The sequence below is a fragment of the Salarias fasciatus genome, chromosome 2 (genome assembly GCF_902148845.1).
Source record: "Salarias fasciatus chromosome 2, fSalaFa1.1, whole genome shotgun sequence".
Lineage (NCBI taxonomy): Eukaryota > Metazoa > Chordata > Actinopteri > Blenniiformes > Blenniidae > Salarias > Salarias fasciatus.
Window position 1 is genome coordinate 14,239,051 of NC_043746.1, and position 16,146 is coordinate 14,255,196.

Here is a 16,146-nt window from a genome sequence, read left to right on the forward strand (position 1 = left end):
ATGCAGCTTGGGAAAACTTTCTCATCCCGAACAGCACGGTCCTCTCCTGTTATGGGGAGGAGCGTCTGCACGTCGTCAGAAGACCTGCGCAGTGTGGAGCGCCAATATTTCAAGAATAAAAAAATAATAATAAAACATGTCCACAAAATAACTAGTGTGTGAAGCGACACATGCAGAGGGGTTTACGTAGCCGATGAGCTGTTTAAACATGGTGGGTTTGTTGAGAGTGACGGCTCACTATCAATCAGGTGACAGCAGTGTTTTCACTCCTTATTTTTACCGTTCTGTTCTGTGAGGCACCGCAATGGAGGTAAAAAAAAAAAAAAGGGGGGGGGGGGGGGGGGGGGGCGCAACGGCTGAGTACGGTTCTTTCGGTACTATCCACAACTTTAGTCAGTGGAAACACATAACATCCCAACCCGTACTGCGGCACACAGCCACAAACTGTGCGGTGGAAATGAGGCATAAAAGTGTTTTGACATAACCAGGGATATTTTATAAAGACTTTACTGCTGATTCTCTGCATCCCAAAAGACAAACAATAGACACTGACAGCTCCAACAGCAGCAGTTCATATTTTGAAGGATATTCCATTTCAATGCGGATGTCATCAAGACGTGCTTTGAGGTCCTCAGAGTCGTCCTCAGCCTGCTCATCAAACACCATGAGCTGCACCCTCAGCTCCTCATTTTCAATAGTCCGCACCTCCTGCAGAGAAAGGGATGGGATACAGACATGGAAAAGAAAAGGCGCGGGAAAGAAAAGCAGAAAAAGAACGAAAATCAAACTCTAAGTTTGGATAGTTTAAAGCATGAGTGTGTTCACCTCATCAGGAATCAGGGGCATCAAAACAAAGAAACAGAGTACAGTTGTGGAAATGCATGTTGCTGCAAGAAGCCCTTGGGAAAAAATATCAAAAGAATCATCTTCTGTACCTTCAGCTGGTCTCTAAGTCCCAGTCTTAGTAGTTCAGAGCGAATATGGATTCTGAAGTCCAGCTCGTCTCCTCGGCTGATCAAGGCATTGATCAGCTGCATGCAACCACCCTGCCAACCCCACATCACACTGTTAGACTGACAACAGCAGACAACCGGCAAGGATGAAAACTGTCACTCAACACTCGACAGCTGACATGAGCTTAATCTGGAAGTTAATCCAAGGAGGGCAGTACATCAAAAAAAGAAAATGTGGTGTATTTTTTTTTTTTTTTTTTTTAACTGAACACAAGATCTCACCAATTGTGAATGTGTGTGTGTGTGTGTGTGTGTGTGTGTGTGTGTGTGTGTGTGTGTGTGTGTGTGTGTGTGCGCACGCGCACCTTAAGAGCAATGTTGTGATTTTTCATGCCTTCAAGGAGAGGCTGAAACCTCTCAATATCTCGCTTCTCAGCCTCTTCTGTTATGGCCTCCAAAACACGCTCGTGACTGCAATGAACACAAGACAAATAAACTTTTTAAAAAGCAGTTCACAAAGAAAATCAGTCTTCCATAATATCTCCAGCATTGTTAACAAAGACAAATATTTATGCTGTTGGAAATGCTTGATGCTAACCGCTACATGCTTGGTTCACAGTGCTTAACATGTAGTGAAAAGCTATGCAGGTCAAAAAGCTCTGTGACCTGAAATAAAATCATTGTCATTATTTCAGTGATGCTTACAGGTTCTCGGAATGTTCCAAAATGGAGATAGCAGACAGCAGCTTCACAGCATCCACCATCATATGAGGAACTCTGGGGTTGATGGCTCTGACCAGCAGAGGAATCCCCTCATCTGATTCCAGCATGGATTTAAGGCCATACTGAAAGGAGGAGGAGAAAGAGGTCAATCAGGGTGACTCAAAGAGATCTAGATTCATTTTGTAAGAGAAATCCAGGCTCATTTTGTATTTAAATTATAGTGGAACAAGAAAAGGTGTCTTGGTCCTGATAAGATGTTTTCTGAACACAACTCTGGAAATGAGACTTAATTGTGTAGATAAAAGCACACTCTTTGAAAATTTCTAATTGTTGTCTACCACCAACCTATATTATTGCTAAAGGCTGTTTTAGAGATTAGATAGTGATTACACTCAGGGAGTATATTCATACCTCAGCACAAAGGCTATTCCATGAGTTAATTTATCAGTATTTTTAAGTTCAAATCTTCTTTGGGACTGATACAGGAAGACATACAATGCCGATTTCTCTGAACCATCAGTTTGAATGCAATTAAAATACTATAAATAAGCTTTTGATCAACATTTGAAAATAGATGTTTCGTACCTTTTCACCCAATATTTGGGGCATCTGTTGTCTTTTTCTTTACGCAATGTTACTGAATCATTAATAAGGAATAATGACGGTTTCATTTGATTGGCTATTCATTATTAAATGGCATTTATACTGAAGAGATTCATCATGACTGGCAGACAATTATGTGCACCAGCACAATGAATCCTCAAAGGTTAATAATGACAGCTGCCATAACACTGAATGCATCACATTGCCACCCAGTGGAGGTGCTGCTACACTACAACCAACAATAATCTTTTTTTTTCCCCAATAGTGGGAGTGCAAATCTATCAAAGTAATGTATTATGCTTGTCTAAGGAGGACAAACACCTCACCTTGTTGTTCATAAAGGCTTTCAGACAGCGAATGATTTCATGTTGACATTTTACTCCCATCAGTCTGCATAGTGAATGAGAGCAGAGAGATGCAGAAAGACATTAGAAGGGCATTAGTTGAAACGTAAAATTGTGTTTCCTGTGGTTCATTTCACTTACGGGTACTCATCTTTTTCCTCCTGCAGCCTTCTCAGCAGGTTCAGAAGCAGAGCCAGACCCTCATCTCCAAAATTCTGCACCCAACTGGAAATGACAAGTAGTACAGTTATTACATTTTCCTTGTCTTAACTTGAACATACTGAGAAATATGCTCAGATCATAAAATAAATAAATGAAAAACTGTCCAAAATGTATAAATATGTGAGCATTAACCTGACAGGGTTGTTATTCAGTGAGACTCGTAATGATTCCAGACAGCTCAGCAGCTGTGTGTCTCGGTAGTCCGATTTCAGCTCTTGGATGTACATCATGGCCGATTTGGAGCTCTCCTTCTGGTCTTGGCCCTAATGAAAAGACAAAAACAACAAGCAAATAAAACCCAGAATATGACTTCACGCTCTGCATCAAACTGGTCCATCAATAACTTCTAATTGATGATATTTCCATTAAAAAAACATCAGCAAGGGCAACAGTCAAGAATATATTTTAGTATAATGAAAGACATCTCGGAGGATTTCTCTCCTAATTGGCTCATTTTACAGTGAAATGTATTGGATTAAAAAACAGTCTGTTTTGATGATTGGAACTTTGACATACGAGGTGACGGCCCTACCTTCTCCACAGCATAATTATACACCCCATTACTTTTGAAATACAATTAATGAGCGAAAACAGGTTTTTATTTACAGTATCTGTGTAAAGAATGCGTTCAGTGGGTTTATTCTTTGTTGTAACAATGATTCAGACAATAAATCTTGCACCATTAAAAAGCCTGACTTTGTCGCATGTTTTTTTTTTTTTTTTTTTTTTTTAAATCTCGCCACGTTTCAATGCCCATCTGCTTCTCTTTCTGTTGACTCTTGTGGACTGTTTCATTAGCATCTGAAGAAAAAAAAGATTATTAATCTCATCTTGATCTCTGCGTTGAGAAGTTCCAAGCTTACATCTGACTGTCCAGCATGTCGAAACAACAGTTAATGACAACAGCAAAGAAAAGCTGTATGGCATCGACAGAGAAGATTGAATAATCATTTGGAAGTCACTTTAATGTAACTCCATTGTATTTGTTCAAAAGATCGCCTTAAAACTGCCCATTATGCATTTAATGGTCGTGATGCTGATGCTATTGTACCGATTGTGTTCACTATTCAAATAACTGTGGAGCCTTCTGCAAATGTATTACAGTGCTGTTTAAATAATATTGTGGCTACTGACTGCTTTTGACGTATGGAGGTACTGGGAGACCATCTCTCTTTTAATCATTATGTCTTTCTCTCGGAGAGGCTGCTGCTTTTCTTCATTCAGGTTCATATCCACCTGGAGAAAGACAGGAGAGAATTAAACAGAATAAAAGGTGTGGAATAAGCAAAGCATTGTCAAACAGGCAGACAGCACGATGAGAAGTTTATTCAGGCAATTTAACAGAAACAAATGTCTAATTTCAGTCAGCAGTGAACTCACCAATCTGTGCAATCATTTTTGATATGTGGACTTTTAATTAAGAAGATACAAAGGAGGTGCTGAATGCAGCAGTGCTTTTGTTATTCTTAGATACTGAACATCATGTCAAAAAACACATCTCTAAGATTTTCACACTTTTCCATTTAAAAAAAGGCTGTCCTTACAAGTCTGAGCACAGGGTGGACCACAAGGCTGCCATCAGCCCAAACTACACCATGACAGGTTTCAGAGGTGTCATGGTGTTCGAGCAGCTTATAATTGATGAACTAAGCATTGATGACACAAAGCATGCATACACTTTCAAACTGTTCCTCACCAGCATCTGTTCAAACAGCTCCAGAACATATTCATCCGAGTGGTCGTGCAGCATGGCACTCTGAGCGTTGATCTCATAGATGGCAGCTGACGAGTGTCTCTGACTTGGCATTTGACCAGGCTTGTCCTTGTCTTTGTCCTTTTTTCTCATGCTGGTGAATCGCTCCAACTGGATGATCAAACGACATGACAAAACATTGTGAGTAAAATTAGGCTTAAGAACTTTTTTAATGCAATCATGTTAGGTTTTATGAATGATGGCAAATTTAAGTTTTTTGGGGGGAAATAATACATGAGCCCTTTTCAGACATGGATGCATTCTTCTGAAAAATCTGAGTGTAATTTGATATGAGGCCTGACAGAAGAATGGTGCAGCAACTCAACTGTGAGTGCCTGATATGAGTAATCTATAAATGCAGTTTCAGAAATATAAAAACACAAAAAATTGCTAATGCATGTGTACAAAGATAAAAATAAAACTAAAAAAGAAAAATAATGTGGACAAAGTGAGTACATAACCCCAATACACATTATTGGTAACATAATGATAAATGAACACTCAGCATAAATAAATAGCTACAAAAGAGCAATGTGAAAAAACACACCGATTCTAATATAAGCTCCCCTTATACTCAACAGTGTGAAAAAAAATAGATTTAAATTCTACAAGAGGTGTGAAGCAAGAATGAGAACAAATAACCTTTCATCTTAACTAAAGTCTCCCTCATGTCTCCACTCTTAGCCAAATGCAGAAATTAGACAGGCCCTCACCTTAATTTCACTGTTACGTCTGAAAAAAGTCATAAAGACCGTTAAATGTTATACTTGTAAGTCAGACAGAGCCAACACCTTAGCACCTTGATACCTGTTTGATATTAGAGTTTCCAGTTCTGAAAAGGGCTGTTGTCTGCAAAAGTCAGGAGCAATTTACAATGTGAGTGGATAATTGGGGATTAGACCTTGAAAGGTTTTGGCCACGCCATGTCAATGCAGTGAAAACAAACAATGCTCCTTCACTTTAGTTTTCAAAACAGTGTTAAAGAATGTTTGTACAACAACAGAAATTAAAGCACATCGACTTTGCAGTGCACGTCACCATGGCACATGTTGACACAGTGATCGCATTTTTCTTTTTGGTGGATTAAACGTCGCTGTTCAACGCGCCAAGCACTTCATGCCGCCAGCGTGCATTCTGTACACATGCACGTTCGACATGAAGTCAGCAAAGGACAACACACAGATAACAATTTGTTATGATGGATTAGGCTTGTGACACACGGTGACTCGACAATGAATGCAAGACAGCAAGTTAGTTTCTATGTAAAACCACAGGCAGATACGAGAAGCACACAGGCGGTGAGGACACTGACAGACCTACCTCATCAGGAATCAGCCGTTTGAGTTTCTGTGGGGAATTAATGGATGAAAGAAAGAAAATTGCCCAGGAAGGGAAAGGGGGGAAAAAAATTAACCAGATGGTGGGGAAAAGAAATGACAAGGGAGTGAAGGGAGAAAAAAAAATTGAGAATCCATTAGACAGAAATCATTCATGATGAGAATTCTAAAAAAATCTGAAGCTCTGAGGAGTGATTTAGGACAGATGGAAACACCACACCAATAACCATGAAAACGTCACTTAATTCTTCATTCAGATCTAATCCATATAAATTAAGGTAAAGCATAAGTTCAGGTCGTAAAGGCTTCAAGATGGTTGGAATTTTATTAGTTATAGTGATAAATGGCAAGAAAGTGGAAGAGTGCAGACGTGAAAGGAGAGTCAAACACAGACTGGCCACTAGATGTCAGGCTACTTACAACAATGTTTCAGTAATAATGACCATATTGTGTGTTATGGTCTTTGCAGTCCTTGATTTTTTTTAACTCGGAATCATCAGAATGAACATGATATCAGGGAGACAACGTAAATGCAGTGAGTACTTCACAGTCAATGAAAATTATATTTCAAGAGAAACATCAAAGTTGAGGCTGAACAACATAAACATTTACTTTGTAGTGAATTTGGCTCAAATCCAAATACAAAGCTGTTCACACATCACCAGTGGTTGAGAACTAAAAACAGTACTATTAACCTGTAAGACTGAAGAGCCTACAAAACTGGAGGAGTTTGGACAAAACTACATATTTACTGCAAGCTGCAGGGGCCCGAGGGTCAATGGGCCATAGTCAAACACAGGATCATCCTTACCCTGTCTGTTTTGAGGAATGCGGTAGAAATGCGGACAGATGTTTCTGTTAACCTGCAATTAGCAACACCCAAGGTCCAGTTTGGTGAAACCATTAGACCAAAGTAGCGTTTTAAATTTCACAGGCCTTTTTTTCTAGCAGACTTCATGTTATTGGCAAACAAGTTTCTCTTCTGCACTTCCGTTTAGCTCTCTCCTGCTAAAAACATGTGAAGGAAAAAAACAAACAAAAAAACAGCAGCTCTCTGTTCGTGAGACCACTACAGGAGGTTAATACAAACTGCACAGTGGATTTTTACACTGGATCAAACTGCAACAGATTTGGAAGCCTGTTCCCCCACAATCGATGCAGACTTAATCTGATGTGCCATATCTGCAATGTGTGAAAGTACAGTTTGCATTTTAAAATCTCTAAAAACAAATATTATAGGGCTACACACAAAACTGTTCATAGTTGATTACATTATTTATTTATTTATTTGATAGGGACAATTGCAGACAGACATAGTTGCAGCTGATGTGGGGCCTAAGAGTTTATAGCCAGAGCTAATTCACAACTCCCGTCCCTAGTTGGGCTTTTCTGCACAAGATAAAACTAATCATATGATCAATCCACCCTCAGACAGGCAGATCTAAAACATGCTTAAAAACTCACGATTACACACATACACATACACCCCCTCCACAACAAACCTACTCGGAAAACATCAAAAAACATTAACGCACTCACACTCATTTTCTCATTCACTCACAGTGCTATTTACAAATGAGTACACTCTTGACTACTTTTAAGCCAAGACTTAAGCCTAGACTTAAGCCTGATGGCTGTAAATGAAGAAAAACTGTAAACATACTATAAAAGTTCTAAATGGAGTGCAAACTACAAGCACAAACTACTGTGTGTCCTTCCAAAAACCACACTATAGAAAGTGTGTGTGTGTGTGTGTGTGTGTGCAGATTTGCTGCTGACAAGCAACACAACTAATGATTAATATTGAGGAATGATATCGACAAAAACCGTAGAAGGATATATTGCTGATAGTCTTTCAGGTTTTTGTCACAATTATGCTGCAATTATTATAATTTTTTGATGACGTTTTAAATTTATTGGTCACTGGTTGAAAGCGGAATGCCTCCAGGCATTTAATATAAACCGATCAGTTCATCAAGTTTTCAGCTAGTAAAGTCAAACTTTGGTAAAATTGAATTATGTGGACATTTGATACAAATGTAGTATATTTAAGTATGTATACAGGCATATTACAAGAAGTGAAGAGACAGTGTTTATTAGGAACTACCTTCAACGTGAAGAACAATGAGTCTCCACAGCGCCCCAATGCTCACTTTATCCGATCTGTCAAGGTTTAGGTTAGAAGAAAAGAAAGGATCTGAACCAGACTACATCCCCATAAGATCTGTGCTTTGTTGTCCTACAACCTGCATGCAAACATCTTCAACAACTGCCCTGATGCTGCTTTCAAGGCAAAGGATTCAGTCACAAGATTAACAGATTTCTACTTGACTTTGCAATAGGCATTAATTGATTTAAATAATCATTTCTAAAACACTCCCCTAACCAGCCCTCTCTTCTTTACATTTAAAGAAAGGGGGAGGGGAGCGGAGTTAAAAAAAAAAAAAAAGAAAAAAAAAGAAAAAGTAAAAAAAAAAGCATGTCTGCTATCTCAGCTGGCAAGAAATAACAGACTGAAGACGAACCTCTAGCAAACAAATGCGGTAGTGCCATTCAACCCACAGAACGGAAACACACAGCAGACAGCTGGCAGGAAAACTGAAAACTAGTCTGAAAGAAAGCTGAAGAGATAGTTTAGGGAGGAAGCCAAACTCCCCCCAAAAAACTCGTGAATTGAACAAACTGAGGCTTCACTTTGCAAACCACAAGCACAATCATGTAGAGATCCTCATGTACAGTGTTTAAACCAATAGTGTAAGTAAGAATTGTGATGACGAGGAGTCACAATCGAAGTACAATGCCCTGTCAAAAGATGACCCAAGACGACCCATTTTCATGGAAACAGCGCAATTCAAAAACACAAGGGGAAAACAGTTACAAAAATACATAGAACGAGGCTTCTGTGGTGAAATGAGGCTCGCAGGAGACACATCAGAGAGACAAATGTTAGTCGTTTTGGATGGAAATATTTGAGAGTATTTCAAAACATGAAATGAGGAGTATGCAAGTGTGTGTGCTGCACTCTCTAAAGGGATCAAACACACTGAGCAAAGACTTAACGAACACTTGTGTCACATCACATATGAAGGATGAAACTGCAGGTGAAAACCCAAATCTGACCATATCAATGCATCAAATGGTTGTAGTGAAATCTGTGTCTCACAGAAGATGCCAATATCTTAATGCCAATGCCAATATCTACTTAAAATTTTAAAGAAGACAGCTATTAAGAAGGATGTGTAGAAGTTGCCCCAATATGTTATTTTGTTGAGGCACAGATGAAGTTTACTGAGCACGTGCCCTCTTGCGTTGACTTCAATGCAAATGCATTCTTACTTTTACTCAAGCCATTTTTTGGATCCCTTCTCTTTACTTGTACTTGAGTTATATGGTAATGTAACAATACTTTTACTTCATTACATCTTATTTTAGACAGTTTACCCACATATGTATGTGTGGGCTCACCTCATGCAACGGGTTTGAAACAGAGTATATTCCTTAATTAAGCAACATAAATTGCTTTTCCCAAAATACGGGGGCTGTAAGCTCGGCAGAAACACATTGCTCTCATCAATTGTTTGAAGAGATGAGAGCTTCAATAAAATCCCAACTCTAAAAATGAAATGACCAAAATTATTTGTTTACATGTAAATGAGACTAATTATACATAATATGAGGAGGATAAAACACCAATAATGTCTTGTTAGATTCGATGCAAAAATAACAATAAACAAGAAGAGTACTGAACATTATAAAGTACAGATCCATTTTGGATGTAGCGTCAACAGTTTTGCCGAAAGCGTGTTTAAATTAAAAACAACTGAAGGAAAGTCATGATTACCTTAAGGTTAACTGAAAATTGCAAGGTTGAGTACAAACTGAAACGACCAACAACAAAAAAAATACAAACTGAGATTTGTGTTGTTGTTGTTCCATTCTAACAGGTGCTAAAATAAACTAATGGTTAATCAAGGGAAGAAAAAAAACTAATCAACAATTACTGTGATGACAGCTAAAGTCCTTTGGCAAGCAAAACCTGCAACTTTGTTCCAGTTGCAGCATCAGTTAAATACCTGTGGGGTTTCGCACTGCTGATTGGACAAAACAAGCAACCTCTCTGTGGGATATGGAATACTATGATGAGGTCTGAAGGTTTTTGCCTCTAATTTAGAACAAACAGCAAACTTGCAAAGTCACAAGCTCATTACTTCATTATAATTCAGAAGGCTCCAGAAGCTCAAGCAGCCAGTTAAATGAGCTGATTCATCTAATCATACACAATGAGCTCATTAGATGAAGCTGTATATGTACCGGGTTCCCTCTTACTGTAGTATGAGTGACAGTGAAAACACCCTCACTCTACTACTTCTCTTCTGCATAGCTGCTGTTATTTGGATACTTGCCACAAAGAATTCAAGGAGAAGAAGAGATGTAGCCACTAAACTTGAAACAAATATCAAGTTTTATGAAAACAGCGTCTGTGCTTGGTAGTAACATAACTGAAATTAAAACATACTCCAACAGAGTGGTTTTCCAGAAAGCAAGCAATGATCTAGTCTCCAACCTTTTGCTGTCTTTTGTGAGCAGTAAATTAAAACAATATTAACAAATGCTGTAAAGGCGGAAAAGTAAAATACCTTTTCCAGATTTAGGGGTTAATTGTTCGACACGTGGTATGAATTTGACTTGTTGGACAACACTTGAAGTCACGCTACTCACTTTAACCTGAAGTTTGAAAACAGTCGACTAAAACAGTTACTTAATGTATGAAGGATAAAGACTACAGTAGTGAGACCAGCTATGCTGCATGCTTCACATACAGTGTAGTGACCAAAAGACCAGAGGTTGACCTACAGGTGGCAGAGCTGAGGATGTTGAAGTTTTACTGGGCGTGAGTAGAATAGACAGGATGAAGAAAGAGCAGATTAGAGGAACAGTTAGGCAGAACAGTGAGAGACCAGCTTCAGATGGTTTGGTCATGTAATTGGAAAGATGCTAGCAATTTTTCCATACATAGCTGAATATGACGGAGCACCTCAAGAAGAGATGAGGCAGGCCAGTTAGAACGCAAGGACATTTTACATTCCTAGGTGTCGGTATTTCTTTGAACAAAAATACAAACTAAAACGGTTCAGAGGAAAGGGATATGTATGAAAAAGAGATTTCCAGGGTGAAGTACCTATTATTATTTTACATTTCTATGTCCCAAATAATCACTGCACTAAACACCCACAAACAGAATGACCTGCAGTGCACATACAGCTAGCGCCCTCAATGAGGTTACAGAATTGCAGACGCCAATGAAGTTTAGGCCTCTGTCTCCATCTCGCTGTCATGTGTCTGTCTCTAAAATCGGACAGCTGAAGAGAAAACAAATTAGTCGACGCATTCAGTTTCTGACAGCCATGTAATGAGCCAGTCCCATGCTGCTGCAGACGTTTCTGTGTGCGTACACCTGCGCCTATTTGTGCATACATATTTAAATAGCTGGTCCAAGAGCGGTGAGAAACCATATGTAAATGAGGGCAAGAAACAAAGCTAAGCAAATGCAGATTGACAGAAGGCTGAGTGTCCACTTTAACTGCCAAATAAATGAAGTACCCACTGTCAAGTCAGATGGATGGATATACACAAGGTGGTGATATGGGAGAAGACTGGAGAGAAGGAAGAAAAAAGCAGGTTTCACAGGCAGTTATTACCAAAAGGCATCTGATTATGTCATGCCTTATATTTGCCTCATGGCCACGACACAGAGTGAATAACCTCTAATTATTGTATTGCGTCAATCATAATCTGAGCTCCAGGAGAAGGAATCATTGCCAATATCATTATACATTTCAATATGATAATGATAAAGAAAAGAAAAAATTTGCCCCCAAAACAGTTCACTGTTTACAGCTAATTCCATCTTAATCTATCTGCACAGAACAAATAAAACAAAACTGATACTGACATTAAATTGTTATGAAGAAAGACATTGTCAGACAGTGATTCCTTTAAAGTCTGGGTTTGGTATTGCTACAATAATAAATACAGCAAATCAAAACGGATAACTCTGGGTGATTATATTCTGTGTCATTCTTCTTTTATCTGACCTCCTATATTCACCCAGTTTTGTTTTCCTTTGGAATGTGTGCTACCCTCTGATGTCAACTACTACTACTTCATAAACCAATTCAAACTCCTTAGATTGAATCGTGAAGGAACCTATTCTTAAATGCAAGTCACACATCAAGTTGCTGAAAAAAAAAAGTCTGATTACTGTAAATTATTAATATCAGTCCTGCACTGATGTCACTTGCTGCCTATGGGTGATAAGCAGGGATGGGTACTGAGCCCCACTGCAACATTTTTTTTTAAATACTGGAGGATCAATAAGCTCTGACAGTGGTTATTTAAACAGTAACTTAGAACAACGGTCCCTAATCTCTTTGGCACCGCAAATTGGTTTTTAACAACTTGATTTTTCTGCGGACCGGCAAGACAGTGTATAAAAACGCCTTAGCAAGGGCTTAAAGATTCACGAAAAAAAAAAGGATAAATTTAAGTGCAGGAAAGAAGCGCTGACGGAAGTGAATCATTTTTCAGAATAAAACTCAATGCACAGACTAATGGAAATTTAAATTTACTTTCAAAATAAAACTTGATTCTCTATTTGCAGCCTGGTACTGAATGATCCAAGGACAGTTTAGTCTCGTAAACAGCTGTTGTTGTTCAGTGTAATCATCATGCAATCATTTAAAAATATTATACAAAAAGTAAAAGAAGTACCAAAAAGAATACCATTAAAGTAACGGATCAACAAGCAGCATTGAAATAAGCAGTAGTGTCAATAAATTCACAACAGTACCATCCCTAATCACAAATAAAACTGCTGTGGATGCTGCAGAGTTCATACTGTGTACCTGTGACAGTACAGTTTCCCATTAAATGCCACAGATGGATCTGCACACTTCATGGACAGGTGAATGCTGACAGCATGTATTCAGTGAGGATGAGGATGAGCTACAAATAGTAAGGAGCACCGCCGGAGTAGTGGTGCAAAGCATAAAATCGCTGTTTTCGTGTTATGACACGTCAAGTTATTTTCGGTTCATTTTGAATCTACAGCAGGACAAAATGTGTCATGCAGCGAACAAAAATATAAATGCAACACTTCAGTTTTTGCTCCCAGTTTTCATAAGCTGAACTCAAAGATTTAGGACCTTTTCTATGTACACAAATGACCTATTTCTCCCAAATATTGCTAACAAATGTGTCGAAATATGCGTTGTTGAGCACTTTCTCTACCATAAAAAGTTTCCAAAGGAGTTTCAGAAAATTGGCCACAGAACGTCAGATCACGAACAACTACACCAGCCGAGTACCTCCACATCCAGCATCTTCGGCTCCAACATGATCTGAGACCAGCCACTCAGACAGCTGCTGCAACAATCAGTTTTCTTAACCAAAGAATTTCTTCACAAACTGTCAGAAACTGTCTCAGGGAAGCTCATCTGCATGCGTGTTGTCCTCATAGGGGTCTCGATCTGACTGCTGTTTGTCATCGTAACTGACATTAGTGGGTAAATGCTCACATTTGCAGGGATCTGACAGTTCGTGGAGGTGCTCTCTTCTCGGATGAATCCTGGTAGTCCCTGAACAGAGCAGATGGCAGGAAGCATGTATGGTGTCGTGAATCAAGTGGCCCAAGGTGTCAATAGGGTGACCTCATGTTGCAGCATGTCATCGCACGGCCTCATGCTGCAAGGACCACACAACTCCTGGAAGGTGAAAACACCCCAGTTCTTGAATGGGATTACTGGACATGTCACCTATCAAGCATGCTTGGGATGCTAGTCTCGATCGAGGTGTACGACAGCATGTTCTAGTTCCTGCCAATATCCAGCAACGTGGTACCAACATTCCACAGGCCACAAAACACCTGACCAGTTCTATGCAAAGGAGTCTTAAACTGAATGAGGCAAATGGTGGTCACATCAGATACTGACTGGCTTTCTGATATCCACCCCTCCATACAGTAAAACTGGAAATTGTAGTGTCCTTTGATTGTTTCCAGCCTAAGGCACACCTGTGCAATAATCCTACTGTCTAATCAGCATATTGATATGCCACACCTGTGAGATGGATGGATTATCTGAGCAAAGGAGAAATGCTCCCTAACAGACTCTGACACATTTGTCAACAATATGTGAGAGAAATAGGTATTTTTGTACAAAGAAAGAGTCCTCAGCTGATTAGCAAAACAGAAGATGGAGAAATGATACCACCAGATTATTTGTAGGATTAATTTAAAAATGTCTCTAGTAGGCAGCACGATGACTGTGACTCAACATATAGAGGACATGCACATTACTGAACACAACTGAACACACATGATGCATGAACAGAGCTCAGCCATGACGCCAACTAATTAAAATGGATGAGGTGCCGAGGGATTTGGGAGCATTCTCATTTTCTGATGATATTATGACTTTAGTGACAAGATGGCATGGTATAATGGGGACTGTAATTTACTGAGAGGCTTTTTTAATTAATTGTGTTTAAATTTAAAGTCTAGAAATACTGAACGTAAGCTGTTTAAATATTATCTATATTGTCAAAGATGATCCTTACATCTCGGATCACAAGGCAAGAATAAAGGTAAAGTTTCACTCATGAGGAATACATTTCAATTAGTGCTATCAGTTCTAATCGTGATTATTAATGATTAATCGATGGAGAGCTGTCAATTTTTTTAAAACTTATTGATCGCAATTGGCTCAAAGAAAAGAAATAGACAATAAAAACTCATTTTACTGTCATTGGGATGTTTTTTTTCATCTTTGTGCAGTACAGGTGAATATTCATTTGAAACTTGATTACAAGTTCACAAATAATGTGATTAAAAATAACTTTAAAAAATTAATCATTGACAGGCTTCCATCAATTAATGCGATTAAAACTGAAAACACTAGTTGAAATGGGTATGACCAATGTGGGAAATCCCATTTTACTGCTAATAGCCACAGTGGCAAGTGAAAGAAAAACCTTGTCATTTTGTAAACACATCTTTGTGCAACATTTATCTTGGGTTAACAAAAGGTAACATGAACACAAAACGCCTTACTTACTGTTAGTTTTGGCATGTTATGCCTCTGTACTTGTCTGTTTTCTGAATAAGAGCAAAATGTTTAAAGAATCTCTCAAAAATGCAATTCGTAAAGATTTGTTCAAATCTAAAATTTATTTAACAAATAAAGATAACCCTCCCCCTATATCTATGCTTTACCATGTACTCTTAATTCTTTGTCAAATCTACCAAACAAGAGGATTTTAAAACATTTAAAGGAATGGGTGGAAGACAAATGACCCATCTGTTATGATGAATCATACTTGAACTACATCAGTTTGGAAAGCTTGCTGCTAGTTAGGTGAGAAATGTCAAACACATCTGTGTGTCACAAAATGCCATTTTGTTGTTGTCTGCCTTCTGCAGATGAAGGCGCAATTAAAATTAAAGCTACTCCAGAGCTTTAAGGGCAGAATGAGTGCCCATGTGAAAAACGTAATTAAATGAACATGTCAGCATGAGTGGACCTGGAGATGTTAGAAGGTCAAAACAGTAATTAATCAATTTAATTCATGCACCTTCCCGCCACAGGCCATAAACCTTTAAGATATTACCCTGCGTCAACAGGTCGAAGAGACCACTGTCTGGTGGGCCAGAGAAGGATCGTGGTGAGACAAATTTGTGGGCAGGGCTAGTGAAGTGCTATATTGTGTCAGGGGGAGGACAGGGTGAGGATGAAAGGGTGCACAGAGCAGTATAAACTTAGTACGAAAGCATGCGATACAACCATTTATCTTCTGTAAGATTTTAATTGATTGACTTAACATTTAGAATTTATGATTATTCAACAATACAAACTTATATATATGTCAAGGCCCACACTGGAATATCCACCCACTCACACACATTTGTGGGGGCGGTGGTGGAGAGGTGCATGGGGAGAAAGTTAATGTCCATCCTCAGTAACACCAGGCACCCTCTACATGACACTCTGTCTGCTTAGAGGAGCCACAGATCAGACCGTCTCCTCTCAGTGCGCTGTAGGACGGAGCGCTTTAGCAGATCATTAATTCCTGCTGCCATTCGATTTTATAATGAGCACCGTTAATGTAACATTAATATGCTGGGGTTTATACACGGGATTCTTCTTTCTTATGTT

General features: G+C 38.9%; 1 protein-coding gene across 3 annotated transcripts in view; it reads right to left on the reverse strand.

Moving 5' to 3' along the window:
• diaph1 (diaphanous related formin 1) overlaps nt 1-16,146 on the reverse strand; it is a 102,562-nt gene that overhangs the window by 71,476 nt on the left and 14,940 nt on the right. For 2 of the 3 annotated variants that reach the window (XM_030106950.1, XM_030106934.1), the window contains exons 2-11: nt 5,919-5,945; nt 4,542-4,709; nt 3,980-4,081; nt 2,978-3,108; nt 2,765-2,848; nt 2,606-2,669; nt 1,659-1,798; nt 1,319-1,424; nt 936-1,046; nt 590-708 (exon numbers count right to left, since the gene is read on the reverse strand). In XM_030106950.1, the coding sequence (XP_029962810.1) occupies nt 590-708; nt 936-1,046; nt 1,319-1,424; nt 1,659-1,798; nt 2,606-2,669; nt 2,765-2,848; nt 2,978-3,108; nt 3,980-4,081; nt 4,542-4,709; nt 5,919-5,945 (1,052 nt within the window). The remainder of the gene's footprint in view (nt 1-589; nt 709-935; nt 1,047-1,318; nt 1,425-1,658; nt 1,799-2,605; nt 2,670-2,764; nt 2,849-2,977; nt 3,109-3,979; nt 4,082-4,541; nt 4,710-5,918; nt 5,946-16,146) is intronic. The other variant, XM_030106942.1, reaches the window with a different exon arrangement.